The sequence below is a fragment of the Erpetoichthys calabaricus genome, chromosome 12, assembly GCF_900747795.2.
Source record: "Erpetoichthys calabaricus chromosome 12, fErpCal1.3, whole genome shotgun sequence".
NCBI classification, from domain to species: Eukaryota; Metazoa; Chordata; class Cladistia; order Polypteriformes; family Polypteridae; genus Erpetoichthys; species Erpetoichthys calabaricus.
Genome location: NC_041405.2, coordinates 37377282 through 37393590, shown reverse-complemented (window position 1 = coordinate 37393590; position 16309 = coordinate 37377282). Strand labels below are relative to the sequence as shown.

At 39.6% G+C, this 16309-nt stretch overlaps 1 protein-coding gene across 1 annotated transcript in view; it reads right to left on the bottom strand.

Moving 5' to 3' along the window:
• abcb7 (ATP-binding cassette, sub-family B (MDR/TAP), member 7) overlaps nucleotides 1-16309 on the bottom strand; it is a 206700-nt gene that overhangs the window by 54746 nt on the left and 135645 nt on the right. The window contains exon 13 of the mRNA XM_028815415.2: nucleotides 15677-15780. Coding sequence (XP_028671248.2) covers nucleotides 15677-15780 — 104 coding nt within the window. The remainder of the gene's footprint in view (nucleotides 1-15676; nucleotides 15781-16309) is intronic.

Sequence of the window (16309 nt, the reverse complement as noted above, 5' to 3'; positions counted from 1 at the left end):
TAACAGCACTTACAGAATTTCAAAAGCTCTCTGGTCTCAGAATTAATTTAAATAAAAGTGTGCTCTTTCTAGTGAATTCTCAAGCATACAATATTAGATTGCACACCTTCCCTTTTATCATTGCAGATCAGTTTAAATACCTAGGGGTAAATATCACAACTAAACATAAAGCTCTTTATCAACAAAATGTCGCCGTCTGTATGAAAAAAATTAAGTAGGACTTACATAGATGATCAACCCTTCACCTCACTCTAGCTGGAAGAATTAACATTGTTAAGATGAATATCCTTCCTAAGCTTCTATTTTTATTTCAAAATATTCCAATATACATCAATAAATCATTTTTAAGCAATTAGATTCAACCATAACCTCATTCATTTGGAACTCAAAACATCCACGTATCAAAAGAGCAACCCTACAAAGACCTAAGGCAGAAGGTGGCATGGCTCTACCTAACTTTCAGTTTTATTACTGGACAGCAAACATACAAGCTTTAAAAACCTGGACACAAATAGATGAACATACACATGCTTGGTCCGCAATAGAAATAAAATCCTGCAGTACTTCTTTATATTCCCTGCTTTGTGCCCCCCAATTAATGTAAGTTATCGCCAATATACTAACAATCCAATTGTGCTTCACTCACTCAGAATATGGAACCAATGCAGAAAACATTTTAAGATGGAGAATCTTTTTTTGTGCTTATTTTTAAGCACAAAAATAGTTAATCTATACATATTAATAAAAGGCAAAGCCCTCACTGACTCACTGACTGACTGACTGACTGACTGACTGACTGAATCACTCATCACTAATTCTCGAACTTCCCGTGTAGGTGGAAGGCTGAAATTTGGCAGGCTCATTCCTTACAGCTTACTTACAAAAGTTAGGCAGGTTTCATTTCGAAATTCTACGCGTAATGGTCATAACTGGAACATATTTTTTGTCCATACACTGTAATGGAGGAGGCGGAGTCACGTATCGTGTCATCACGCCTCCTACGTAATCACGTGAACTAAAAACAAGGAAGAGATTTACAGCACGAGTCAAACGCAGGAACGAAGGTAAATGACGTTAATTTTTGACTGTCTTTTAATACTGTGTAAGCATACATATTAACACGTGCAATTAAACGTGTGCATTTACGGGGTGATTTCTCAGGCTTAAAAGCTCGCCTTTTATCAAACGCGGGAACAAAGGTAACTGACGTTGTTCACTGTCTTTTAATACTGTGTAACCATACATATTAACACATGTGCAATTAAACGTGTGCATCTACGGGGTGATTTCTCAGGCTTAAAAGCTCGCCTTTTACTAAAAAGGTAAATGCAAAACTATTTTCAATCAGTTTATTGAAACGCTCCCGTTAAGGATTGCAATAACATATTCGCGAGATAAAAGAACGAAGTAGGGGGAAATGAAGGAGGAGCGGCAAACAGCGAAGAGCAAAAAATTCATTAAACAATTGAGAAGGGAGCGAGTGAAGCATACAAGCATGTTCATAAGGGAAACAAAGCACGGTGTAAAACGTAAGTTTAAATTAAGTTTACAGAAACGCTCCCGCTGCGGATTGCAATAACATATTCACGAGATAGAAGTTTAATGAGAAGACACGAGGTATAAACGAACCACACGCCGTGGCGCAACGTTAGGGGCAACAGTTTCAACCATTCTATGATCTGCTTCTCGCAACTGAAAGACGGCACATGGCGGATGTTAGCCGACTTGCTGACCGCAACGTTAGGGGCTTCAACTCTGGCGCTGACGCCACATCTCAGTGCCAACACTTTGCAGACTCTACTTAAAAGACACGCCCTCCTCACTGGACAGTTAAAAAGACCAATCAAACTAACGATGACATCAAGTATTACCCAATCAAAAGTAGGAAAGGAGGCATCTTCATAAAATGCGTGTGGGATGATTTGCATGAGACGCTGCTTTAAAAAAAAATGATAAAAAAAATACGGGACAAATCCCGTCCAGTATTGATTCAAAACAGGACGCGCAATTTCATTCTCAAATGCGGCACGATTCCGTATTTTAAAGGACGGGTGGCAACCCTACAGTGCCAGGTAACCACCCATACAATCAGATTGTGATTCAGACTAGGAATGCAATGAATGTAATTACCCCGATCTACATACAAGGCGAAAGTCTTGCAACATTCAAAGATGATGGTTTGGGATAAGTACACCATACAACATAAAAGAGCTTATGAAGCCTTGAACCGAAAAAAGCAAGATCTCAGAGATCGTAAAAAAAAAAATAGGAGGTAATGTCGTTTTACTCGCTGTAGATTTTAGTCAAACATTACCAGTTATTCCACAAGGGAGACCAGCAGATGAACTCAACGCGTGTTTAAAATCCATGCTTCTCCCACGCTCGGTTATATGTCGCGTGTTCTCGGGTAGGTACACCAAAAAATGTATACATTTAAGCATGTAATGGGCAAACAAAAAATGAGGTATACCCGAAGGCACTGCAGTAGTACTTAATCTAACTTTACTTCTTAAATGTTAATGTTTTACTGTTTAATAATTTATACGCTTCTTATATGTTGTTCAAATTCTTTTATCAAAATACCAGTGACAGCGCAATGCACGATAACATGGAGTGAATACACCATACGCATCCGCCCACGGCCGCCCTGGTGTGCGCAGATAGGAGTTGATTCTACAATAAAATAAAATAAACATAAAAAGAGTAATACAATCATCACCCATAAAGCGGATAGTAGACGTGACGTACTATATGTGTACCACATTTCAAGTGTATAGGTGAAACGGTTTGCGAGCTACAGGTGATTTAAAATCCTGGACAGACACACAAATTGCCACGGTAGCAAATTACAGAAGAAGATTTTACTGTTTAATAATTTATATTTATATGAAATGTGCTTCTTATATATTACTTCATATTCTCATATGATAATGATGTTAATGTTTATATTGATTTCTATGTTATTGAAACTGCATGTATGTGTGTATATGTATGTGTATATATATATATATATATATATATATACACTAGCAAAATACCCGCGCTTCGCAGCGGAGAAGTAGTGTGTTAAAGAGGTTATGAAAAAAAAAGGAAACATTTTAAAAATAACGTAACATGATTGTCAATGTAATTGTGTTGTCATTGTTATAAGTGTTGCTGTCTTTTATATATATATATATATATATATATATATATATATATATATATATATATATATATATTATATATATAATATACACACACACATAAACATTTATATACATATACATATATATACACATCTACATAAACACACACATAAGACTTATTGACTGAAACGGGCTTTCACGAAAAAAGTTAGGGCTTTGCTACAGGATACACCCTCCACAAGTTAACCAAGTAAAAATAAAATATATATTTCTGTTTTATTTAAACCTTTTAAGTTCGTATGCATAGCCCCATTTGGCTGTTTAATTTTTTTTTTCTTTCTTCAGTAATATTTAATCTCCTTAAAGAAAAAGAACATATCCATTTTACTTTTTTTGTATCTCTGTAGTAATATTTTAGTGTAAAAGAATAACCAGTATTTAAACCTTTTATATTACTTTATACATTTATTTTACACAATGTTGAAAAATTAATAAGAAAGCTACATATTTTGGCAGCTGCTGCTTTCATTTTCAATGAAATGAAAAAAGCTCTCCAAGAGAAAACGTCAATGAAGAAGAAACAGTTTGCACTATCTAAAAATCACAAACCCTCATTTATAAAAGTTTGCTGCAGATGACTTAACTGAAAATAAATGAATAGTTCCTATTTGTATAATACATATTTATCTATTTTACTTATGCCTTTATTCCACCTAGGCCACTCCAAAGTCTTCATTTTGTTTTTCTTCAGCCATTCAGAGGTGGATTTGCTGGTGTGTTTTGGGTCATTGTCCTGTTGCAGCACCCAAGATCGCTTCAGCTTGAGTTGACGAACAGATGGCCGGACATTCTCCTTCAGGATTTTTTGGTAGACAGTAGAATTCATGGTTCCATCTATCACAGCAAGCCTTCCAGGTCCTGAAGCAGCAAAACAACCCCAGACCATCACACTACCACCACCATATTTTACTGTTGGTATGATGTTCTTTTTCTGAAATGCTGTGTTCCTTTTACGCCAGATGTAACGGGACATTTGCCTTCCAAAAAGTTCAACTTTTGACTCATCAGTCCACAAGGTATTTTCCCAAAAGTCTTGGCAATCATTGAGATGTTTCTTAGCAAAATTGAGACGAGCCCTAATGTTCTTTTTGCTTAACAGTGGTTTGCGTCTTGGAAATCTGCCATGCAGGCCGTTTTTGCCCAGTCTCTTTCTTATGGTGGAGTCGTGAACACTGACCTTAATTGAGGCAAGTGAGGCCTGCAGTTGTCCTGGGGTCTTTTGTGACCTCTCAGATGAGTCGTCTCTGCGCTCTTGGGGTAATTTTGGTCGGCCGGCCACTCCTGGGAAGGTTCACCACTGTTCCATGTTTTTGCCATTTGTGGATAATGGCTCTCACTGTGGTTCGCTGGAGTCCCAAAGCTTTAGAAATGGCTTTATAACCTTTACCAGACTGATAGATCTCAATTACTTCTGTTCTCATTTGTTCCTGAATTTCTTTGGATCTTGGCATGATGTCTAGCTTTTGAGGTGCTTTTGGTCTACTTCTCTGTGTCAGGCAGCTCCTATTTAAGTGATTTCTTGATTGAAACAGGTGTGGCAGTAATCAGGCCTGGGGGTGGCTACGGAAATTGAACTGAGGTGTGATACACCACAGTTAGGTTATTTTTTAACAAGGGGGCAATTACTTTTTCACACAGGGCCATGTAGGTTTGGATTTTTTTTCTCCCTAAATAATAAAAACCATCATTTAAAAACTGCATTTTGTGTTTACTTGTGTTATATTTGACTAATGGTTAAATGTGTTTGATGATCAGAAACATTTTGTGTGACAAACATGCAAAAGAATAAGAAATCAGGAAGGGGGCAAATAGTTTTTCACACCACTGTATGTAGATATGTATATATATGTATATATGTTTATGTATATATATGGTTACATAACCTCTTTAACACACTACTTCTCCGCTGTGAAGCGCGGGTATTTTGCTATATATATATATAAAAGACAGCAACATTTATAACAATGACAACACAATTACATTGACAATCATGTTACGTTATTTTTAAAATGTTTCCTTTTTTTTTCATAACCTCTTTAACACACTACTTCTCCGCTGCGAAGCGCGGGTATTTTGCTAGTTATACCATAGAATGCACAGTGTAATAGTTAACTAAATGTAAAAACATTGAATAACACTGAGAAAACCTTGAACAACAGAGAAAACTAACATTGCAAGAGTTTGCGCTAGACCCTTATGAACTGTTCGTACAAGACCCTGTAATAAAGGCACTATATTGCACCCGACCCGGCCCAGACTCACACAGAGCCATGTGTAAAAATAAAATAAGAACCTTTATTTTCTTCACCTGTAGGGCATGTCTTCCCCGTGAACCCCACAAGCACAACACAGTCCAAATTAGCACAAGTATAAGCACAAAACACTCCCTTCGGGCACCACCACTCCTCCCGACTCTGGCCACTGTGTGGTGGTTGCTGGCCCCTTTTATAGCCCACCCGAAAGTGCTCCAGGTGCTTGATCATCTGTTTCTGGTTGCACTTCCGGGTGGGGCTGAAGACTCGTCAAGCCAGGCTCAGGGACCTATGCAGTGCCCCCTGGCGGCCACCCCAGATCCCAACAGGGCTGTGGAGAACTCCATCTCCTATGCAGCCCTGCGAGAAGCTGAGGCACCACCGTCAGCCAGGGAAGCTACCACCAAGCGTCCCGGGAGAAGTATTAAGCAGCCCATGGTTGCTCCCGTGGAACATACGTCGAAGGGGCAACCCTAACTCTTACGAACCACTTGCTGTAAACACTTTTTTTTAATGAGTTTTAAGCACAGGGAAAAAAATTAAAGTTTGAAAAATCCTTAATTTATACAAAAACTAACCCTAAACAACTAAGAAAACTAATCTTGCATGAGTCGATTTCTGGCGTGAAGGAAGTGAGGAGGAAGCTGGGTGGAGAGGAGGTTAGAGTTTTGAGAGAGAACCCGGCTCCGTGACAGAGGGACGTTCTCCTTCAGGTGTTTTCTCTCTTGTGATTTCTTCTCTTTCAGGGGATTCTGGTGTTTTTAGCCATTCGGCTGGTGGACAAGACTTAATGAAATAGTGGTCTAATGTGACTCGCCTTTTCCTGTGCATTAAAACTTTTCGGAAATGCGAGACAACATGGTCGTTCATCATGCTTATCACTCAGTTTGCGACAGCATTGTCAGGATGGTTCTTCTCGAAAAAATCCCGGCACTCGTTCCATTTTTCCATAATGGCTTTTATTGCATCACTTCTTATATCCTCCCTTTCCTCTTCTTCCCCTGAGGACTGCTCCTCAGTGAGCAACTTATGCTGCTCCTGCTGGAGTTCAGCGAGTTCCTCTGTCATCAGCTGCTCCTCCTTGTGATCCAGGGCCAGCTCCTCAATGTCCTCACTGTCCACTTCAAGACCCATGCTATTGCCCATGGACACAATCTCATCCACAACAGGAGGCTCAAATCCTTGGAAGTCCCGTTCAGGAATGCATCCAGGCCAAGTTCAAGGTCCGGTATGTGACGTCTTCCCAGGCTTTGTTGATGAGGTTGATGCAATGAACAATATTAAAATGGTTCTTCCAGAACTCCTTCAGGGTCAAAGACGTCTCCTCGGTCACATTGAAACACCTGGCAAATAGTCCTTTGGTGTACAGCTTCTTAAAATTTGAGATAACCTGCTGGTCCATTGGCTGCAGAAGAGGAGTTGTGTTGTTATGGAACACAACCTTAAAAGTTGTACTCTTTGACCATATTGTCAACCAAATTTGGAGGGTGTGGCAGTGCATTGTCCATCAGAAGAAGGCATTTTTCAGGCAGATTATTCTCTTCAAGATATCCCATCACGGCGGGAGCGAAAGCCTCGTGCAGCCATTCCAAAAACAAGGTCCTTGTGACCCAACCCTTCGTATTTGCCCACCACATCACGGGCAGTCTGGCCTTGTTTACACTGTGCTGCTTGAAAGCACGAGGGTTCTGGAATTGGTAAACGACTAGCAGCTTCATTTTTACATCACCAATAGCGTTAGCACACAGCAAAATTGTCAATCTCTCCTTCATTGGTTTATGGCCGGGCATAGCCTTCTCTTCCTGGGTGATTTAGGTCATCTTTGGCATCTTCTTCCAGAACAATCTGGTCTCGTTGCAGATGAACACTTGTTGTGGGATGTAGCCTTTGTCCTCCACAAATTTTGTGAAATTTTTAGCGAATTCTTCTGCAGCAGCAGCGTCGGAACTAGCAGCCTTTCCATGCCTTACCAAAATACAAATGCCACTTCTCTTGCGAAACTTTTCAAACCATCCTCTACTGGCTTTAAATTCCTCACCTTCGCCACTTGAAGAAGGATTTTTTTTCAGCAAATAGCCATGAATCTTCCTGGCTTTCTCACATATGATCGCCTCGCTTACACTATCCCCTGCAAGTTGCTTCTAGTTCAACCACACTAGCAACAGTTTTTCCACCTCTTCCAGCACTTGAGGCCTCTGCTTGGTTAACATTGTAACTCCTTTTGCAACATCAGCTGCTTTAATGGCCTCTTTCTGCTTTAAAATAGTCGATTGGCAGCAAGATCGGTAACATGAACACCACGCTCATAGTTTTCAATGATTTCTTTCTTTAATTGAGTACCAATTTTTTCGAACCTTTCTTCTCACCAATACTACCACTCTTCACTTGCTTAGAGGCCATGGTTAATTGCAAAATTAATGCAAAAGCACATGAAATAGAGCACATAGAGTTCACATCGAATGAATGCACGTCTGACAGAGAAAAATGTACAGGGAGAGAGCAAATACGTGGGGAAATCACTGGTGCGTACAAACTGGAGGGAAACTAGCCACCAGTGTTTTTGTTTGCCACCAGAGCGTGTAGTCGTGAACAGATGCGAAATTTTGGGCAACTTTTTGATCATAACACGATTTGTAAGTATTTGGAAATGTTCGTGACCAAAGGTTCTACTGTATCTTATATTCTGCTCTGTGCTTGCTAGTATATCAGTCAATTCACTACTTTCTGCCTGAGGAGATGGCAGCAGGGTAGTGAAGTACAGTTTGAAGTGTCCACATGCCCAAGCACATGTACTGAGTACACTGGTGTAGGGGAACCCCCCAAGAGCCTCCAAACCCAAAGGATCCCCTCAAATCCAGCCATATATATATCTGTGTGAGTGCGCATATTTAATTTTTGAAAACAAATAAATATTCTGTAAAATTCTTAGGCTAAACAAAACAGTGCAAAACTGGTGATACATTGTGTAATGATATAAATTATTATATTATTATTATTAAGCTCTACATGGTGTTGGTGCTTGCCTGTATTCAAAACCATCTTGGTAATTTTGAAGAGTAATGTCAATGCTGACAAAGTGATATTACCATGCATAAGCTAACCATACCTTTTTGCCAGGCTGTATCAATTTGGAGGTTGCTTTCCATCAGCAAAAACGTGAAAGTGATCCTGTAGCAATAATTCCAATATGATTTCAATTGTCAGTTGTCAGTAGTAGTGTGCAAAGGCCGATGGGACATTAGCATGTGATTTAAAAGGGGTTTCTTTTATGCTTCAGTGAGAAATAATTGGTCAAAGCAAAACTGCAGTAGGGTATGAAATATGGCATTTAAGTGTAATCATGTCACATGCCTGTATGATGAGGGGGTGGTTTTTGTTTGTAGAATGTATTTCTGTGTGTAATGTAATTTGGATGCCTAAGATATGCATATTCTACCTGATAACATTCTCTATACTTAATTTATGGTATGTTTTGCAAGTTTTCAGTGTTCGGCCAATGAAACTCCTCCAATTACGAAGGGGTATTTTAGACATTGACCATGATCCAATAATAAAGATCTGCTGAGAGATTACCAGCCCCAGGCACAGGAAGTAATAACAAAATATAGTATATTAAAAGAAACAGGTAAACAAAAACACCAGGGTATCAAAATGGTTCATTATTATTATGTTAACACCACAGAAGTTTTTGTTCTAATTGCAACACATTAGTCAGGCACCAATAGCCAATGTAAGTTTCTAACTTAACTTGTGTGCGATGCTGCCAGAATGCACTTTTGCTCTATACTGCTATAAGACTCATTTTTGTGGGTTCAAGAAATGGACAGGTGGAAGATTACAGCGTTCAGGACCAGTTATTATGCATATTATCATAAACATAACTTCAGAAACTAGTTGTGTGAAATACACTGTGTATGTGTTGGGGTTGGGGGGTCTTTCTCAGCACCTTGAGTATAGTGTCAATCCATCCTCTAGCACACACAAACACTCAGACTAAATTAATTTGACTCATCTAGCCAGCATATTTTTTGAATGCAATTAGCTCTGTTGCTTTATTTCATAAGATTCTTGGGTTCTTGACTTGCAAATACACTCTCTGTGCAGAGCTTATACTGTATGTTCACCAGTTTCGGTTTCAGACCACATCTGCTGGCTCTACTCTCACCAAGTGCTCTGAGCAGCTCATATTTACATACCGGTCAGCACTCTGGCTACCCTACTTACTGTAGCCTATATGTTACAATAATTTTTTGTAAATTAAGGCTTTCAAATGTAATTTCACCACAAACGCTTTGATTTATCCCAAATAATATTGATATAACAAAAGTTATTACATGCATAAAAAGTTTCAAACCTGCTTAATCCAATTTGGGCTCACAGGAGGACAGGCACATAGCTGAGTAGCACTGGGTGCAAGGTGGGAAACAGCTCTGAACAGCAAAAGCCTTTTGGTCTGTTTACTTTGTGCCAAACCAGGAGATGATTAGTTATTTTGTTTCAGTCTCCAGTTAGTTTTGATGCGTTTTACACAACAAACTTTCAAGTGAATCGGAAGTAACAATAAACTTCTCCTGGATGTATTGTAAACTTCTTTCATTGGAAAGAAACCATTCCCAAAAAAATTATTGTGAAGGTTTCACAGGAGATATGCTTGTGCACCACTGCAATACTTTTGTGATTTGTTTACCAAGCACAGCTGTGTGAGCAGAATGCATATCTTTTAACTAGAAGAGTTCATGAAAAATCATTCCTCTACATGCTACAGAAAAGACACCTTACACCTTGTAGATTCTATGGCAAGCTCTTCAGAGGGAACACATGAATTTACTTCCAAGATCACCTAGACAGTAGATGTACTGAGTGAATTTAATTTCACCATATAATGTTGTGTATTTAGGCCCTGTCCACATGGGCATTCATATCTTGGTTAAATGAATGCACTCTGAGCGACCTAAGTTGCATTTTGTAGTGGCACTTAACACTAGAATCCCGGAAGCCTATGAAAAAACTCGTAATCCTGGGCCACCTTAAATTCCTTCACACCTCTCCTCATCAGCGTCTTTTGTTTTGTAAATGTGTCAATCAGCACAAGCAGCAAGCAGCTTGCTGTCCGAAATCCCCCCCCCCCCACCCCCACCCCCGACAGAGCTCAACTCAGGCAAAAAGTTCTCTCAGCTCAAGGCTCTTATTTGAATGTGAGGTGCCTGGAGTTGTATAGGGTAAATAATACAGTATATCATTATTTGGAACACATGCATTCCATGTGTGTTCCATGTCTACAAAGATCTGGATAAGTGTAGGATGAAAGGAAATGCAAGGCAAGAAATGCTGAACACATACCTAAAGCAGAAATGTTTTCCAAGTTACAGTAATCCCTCCTCCATCGCGGGGGTTGCGTTCCAGAGCCACCCGCGAAATAAGAAAATCCGCGAAGTAGAAACCATATGTTTATATGGTTATTTTTATATTGTCATGCTTGGGTCACAGATTTGCGCAGAAACACAGGAGGTTGTAGAGAGACAGGAACGTTATTCAAACACTGCAAACAAACATTTGTCTCTTTTTCAAAAGTTTAAACTGTGCTCCATGACAACACAGAGATGACAGTTCTGTCTCACAATTAAAAGAATGCAAACATATCTTCCTCTTCAAAGAAGTGCGCGTCAGGAGCACAGACTGTCAGAAAGACAGAGGAAAGCAAACAAATCAATAGGGCTGTTTGGCTTTTAAGTATGCGAAGCACCGCCGGTACAAAGCTGTTGAAGGCGGCAGCTCACACCCCCTCCGTCAGGAGCAGAGAGAGAGAGAGAGAGAGAGAGAGAGAGAGCTGTCTGCTGTTGCGGTTCTGCCTTTGTCCAGTCTGTTAGCAGTTACAGGTCATCATATCTTTGATTGTCAGTACAACAAATAGCTCTGAGGAGGCATCAACCACAGTACCAACTGCAGTCATTGTTACTCTTGTGAAAAGAATGGAGATAAATGCCATCAACTCAGAGAGGGAGGGACAAGTTTGTTGTACCACATGAACTGAGAGAATAAAAATGAATAATAAAAAAAAAAAGCGCTAACTTTTACAAGTAGCCAAAATATACAATGGGTGTTACAGACTCAAATCAAATGTATGTTTTTATTATAGTAATAATAATAGCAGCTCAGTACTCAAAACGCGAAGCGCCGGGAGTCAAACCGGCAACCTTTCAGTTGTAAGGCTATAGTGCTCACCTCTGCAACATCCAAGAATATGTATTAACTTTCTGTTGATTGACATTTGAGCTTGGGTTTGTAACTCATTGACAACAAGATGTAAATTGAATAATTTTTTTTTTTTTTACTTTGGTTATATTCTTGAATAAAAGCGCATGTGTTTATTTGGTATTTGGACTAAAGTCTTCACACATTATATACTTCACGTTATTATTAGTATAACATGGAAAAAATTTCTACTTTAGGTATGTGTTCAGCATTTCTTGCCTTACATTTCCTTTCATCCTACACTGGCAGGAGGAGAGGAGGAAGGTAAAGAGAGTGGAACTGAGGGTAGGAATTTTGAATGTTGGCAGTATGACTGGTAAGGGAAGAGAGTTAGCCAATATAATGGAGTGAAGGAAGGTTGATATATTGTGCATGCAAGAGACTAAATGGAAAGGGAGTAAGACCAGGTGGATCGGAGGTGGATTCAAATTGTTCTATCACGGTGTGGATGGAAGGAGAAATGGGGTAGGGATTATTCTGAAGTAACAATCAGCTGAAGGAGTAATGATTATGAAGCTGGAAATTGGAGGTGTGATGGTGAATGTTGTTACTGCACATTCTCCACAAGATGGGTGTGCGATGGATGAGAAAGATGATTTTGGAGTGAGTTGGATGAAGTGATGGATAGTGTACCCAAGGGACAAAGAGTGGTGACTGGAGCGGATTTTAATGGAGAAGTTGGTGAAGGGAACAGAGGAGATAAGGAGGTGATGGGTAGGTATGGTGTCAATGACAGGAATGAAAGAAGGTCAGATGATAGTGGATTTTGTGAAAAGGATAGGCATGGCTGTTGTGAATACGTATTTTAAGAACAGGGAGGAACATAGGGTGACATGCAAGACTGGAGGAAGATGTACACAGGTAGATTATATCCTATGCAGAAGAGTAAATCTGAAGAAGATTAAAGACTGCAAAGTGGTGGCAGGGGAAAGCATAGTTAGGCACCATTGGATGGTGGTCTGTAGGACGACGCTGGAGATCAAGAAGAAGAGAAGGAGAATGACGGCAGAGCCAAGGATCAAATGGTAGAAGCTGAAAAAGAAGACTGCAAGACTGAGTTTAGGGAGGAGGTAAGAAAGGTACTGGGTGGCAGTAAAGAGCTGCCAGACAGCTGGGCAACTAAAGCAGAAGTAATAAGGGTGACAGCAAGAAGGGTGCTTGGTATGACATCTGGACAGAGGAAGGAGGAAAAGGAAACCTGGTGGTGGAATATGAAAGTACAGGAGAGTATACAGAGGAAGAGGATGGAGAAGAAGAAGTGGGATGGTCATTGAGATGCAGAAAATAGACAAGAGTACAAGGAGATAAGGTGCAAGGTGAAGAGAGAGGTGGCAAAGGCTAAAGAAAAAGTGTATGAGAGGATGGATACTAAGGATGGAGAAAAGTTCCTGTACCGATTGGCTAGACAGACGGACAGAGATGGGAAAGATGTGCAGCAAGTTAGGGTGATAAAGGATAAAGACAGAACTGTACTCACAAGCAAGGAGGGTGTCTTGAACAGATGGAAAGAGTATTTTGGGAGGCTGATAAGTGAAGAGAATGAGAGAGACAGAAGGTTGCATGATGTGGAGACAGTGAATCAGGAAGTACAATGAATTAATAAGGAGGAAGTAAGGACAGATATGAAGAGGTTGAAGAATGGAAAGACAAGTTGGTCCAGATGACATACCTGTGGAAGCATGGAGGTGTTTAGGAGAGATGGCAGTTGAGTTTTTAACCAGATTGTTTAATGGAATCTTGGAAAATGAGAGATTGCCTGAGGAGTGGAGAAGAAGTATACTGGTACCACTTTTTAAGAATAAGGGGGATGTGCAGAACTGTAGTAACTACAGAGGGATACAATCGATGAGCCTCAGCATGAAGATATGGGAAAGAGTAGTGAAAGCTAGGTTAAGAAGAAAGGTGATGATGAGTGAGCAGCTGTATGGTTTCATGCAAGGAAAGAGCATCACAGATGTAATGTTTGCACTGAGGGTGTTGATGGAGAAGTACAGAGAAGGCCAGAAGGAGTCGTACTGCGTCTTTGTGGACCTGGAGAAAACATATGACAGGGTGCCTCGAGAAGAGTTGTGGTATCGTATGAGGAAGTTGGGAGTGGCACAGAAGTGTGTAAGAGTTGTACAGGATATGTATGAGGGAAGTGTAACAGTGGTGAGGACTGCAGTAGGAGTGATGGATGCATTCAATGTGGAGGTGGGATTACATCAGGGATTGGCTCTGAGCCCTTTCTTTTTTGCAATGTTGATAGATAGGTTGACAGACGACATTAGGCAGGAGTCAATGTGGACTATAATGTTTGCTGATGACATTGTGATCTGTAGCGAGAGTAGGGAGCATGTTGAGGAGACCTTGGAGAGGTGGAGATATGCTCTTGAGAGGAGAGGAATGAAGGTCAGTAGCAGCAAGACAGAATACATGTGTGTAAATGAGAAGAAGGTCAGTGGAATGGTGAGGATGCAGGGAGCTGAGTTAGCGAAGGTGGATGAGTTTAAATACTTGGGATGAACAGTACAGAGTAGCAGGGATTGTGGAAGAGAGCTGAAAAAGAGAGTGCAGGCAGGGTGGAATGGGTGGAGAAGAGTGTCAGGAGAAATTTGCGGGTATCAGCAAGAGTGAAAGGGAAGGTCTACAGGACAGTAGTGAGACCAGCTATGCTATATATATTGGGAAAAGGAGGTTAAAGATAGAGCTGCCAGGCAAAAGGAATAGAGGAAGGCCTAAGAGAAGGTTTATGGATGTGGTGAGAGAGGACATGCAGGTGATGGGTGTAACAGAGCAAGATGCAAAAGACAGGAAGATGTGGAAAAAGATGATCCACTATGGCAATCCCTAACAGGAAAATGAACGACATGTAAACACAACAAAGACATTTTCTTTGTGCTCATCGGAATTATATGATGCCATTTGAACGTGCATCCGACTGAACACAAGTGTTGAAAGCCCCGTATGGACCGTCTGATTCGCTGCAATGAGCAGAAAAACACTCGCTGTTGCAAACCTAAGCTGTGCTGTAATGTTCTTTATAGAGAGAACAGGCTTTCTCCTGCAACCCTTACAAACAAGCCATACTTGCTCAGTCTTTTTCTAATTGTACTGTCAATATAAAGCCTGTAGAGAAGGCCTCTTAGGTTTTTTGCAATTTCTCTGAGCATTATATGGTCTGACCTAAGTTTGAATTTGCTCAGACATCTACTCCTGGGAAGATTGGCAACTGTCTTGAATGCTTTCCACTTGCGAATGATCTTTTTCACTGAAGAATGATGAACTTCAAATTGTTTGGAAATGACATTATAACCCTTCCCAGATTGATGAGCACCACAATTACTTCTCTGTGATCATTGCTGATGCCTTTCCTCCTTGGCACTACGTTAACACATACCTGAATTCTGCAGACCAGCAAACTGCTAACACTTCTGCTTTTATAGAGGTGGTCACACTTCCTGATGACCATTTAATCAGGTGCATTAGATTAACAGCACCAGTGTGCTACTTACCCTCTTAATTCCTTTGGAAGCAGTAAGGGTATACTTAATTTTTCACACACTGCTTCTGCATTCAGACTTAGTTTTTGCTAAATAAATAATGACAGTGCAATATGTCATGTGTTGCTGTTCATCTGAGGTTGTATTTACCTAATTTTAACAATTGCTAAGTATGATTTTTTATGTCCTCATACTTAAAACCTTAGAACTGAAAAAGGGTGTACTTTCTGTACTGATTATGTGATCAGCCATTGAGATTTATTTAGCAATCAACAGCACATGGCTTGAAATGCTTTACCACAATTTACCAGTACATGAAAATAAACATGGAAAACTGGAAGAGATCTCCATTAAAAAAAATCACCAGACATTTAAAACAAAAGTAATTCATTAGTTTACATTAGAATTGACTTTTTATTAAATTAATTATTAACTATAACATAAAACACGCCACATTTAAGTAGAAGTGGCTTCTATTTTGGTGGAAACATGAAAAACATACCTCTTCTGTGATGGAATCTAGAGAAGATGTGGCCTCATCATACAGAAGTATTGGTGGATTTTTCAAAATAGCTCTGGCTATAGCAACTCTCTGTTTTTCTCCTCCTGAAGTAAAGAAAGATATTGTATTAGGCAGCACAATATAGAGTCACTATACAACTGCATTAAAATGTGTCCTAAAGTTAGTTTCTTCAAAGCTTTATATGGGAATAGGAAATTTGAAACAGAACTGGAAAATGTAGGATGAAAAACTCTGTAAAGCTCTGAGTATTTGATAAAATTTAGCTTTCCCTGAAAAACAGGCTATTATGACAATGCTATATTTCTAACAATTAGCAAAATTAACAGTAAACTCCTAAATTCAATTATATTTATTTTTATACAGTGAAGTCAACATTCTAATGTCACTAATGACAGAGACAGTAATGAAGTAGATATCATAGGAGTTATGAAAGCTGAAACGACAATGAGGACAAAGATTCCGGTTTGTCAGTGTTCCAGCATTTAAAAGAAAATGAAGGAAGAGAATAAATATGCTTTACTTTAATAAAGTATAAAGGTGAAGTCAATATTTTTGTTATCATACCATGTTTACACAACAAATTTTTGAAACTAGCATCAGAAACCCACTATC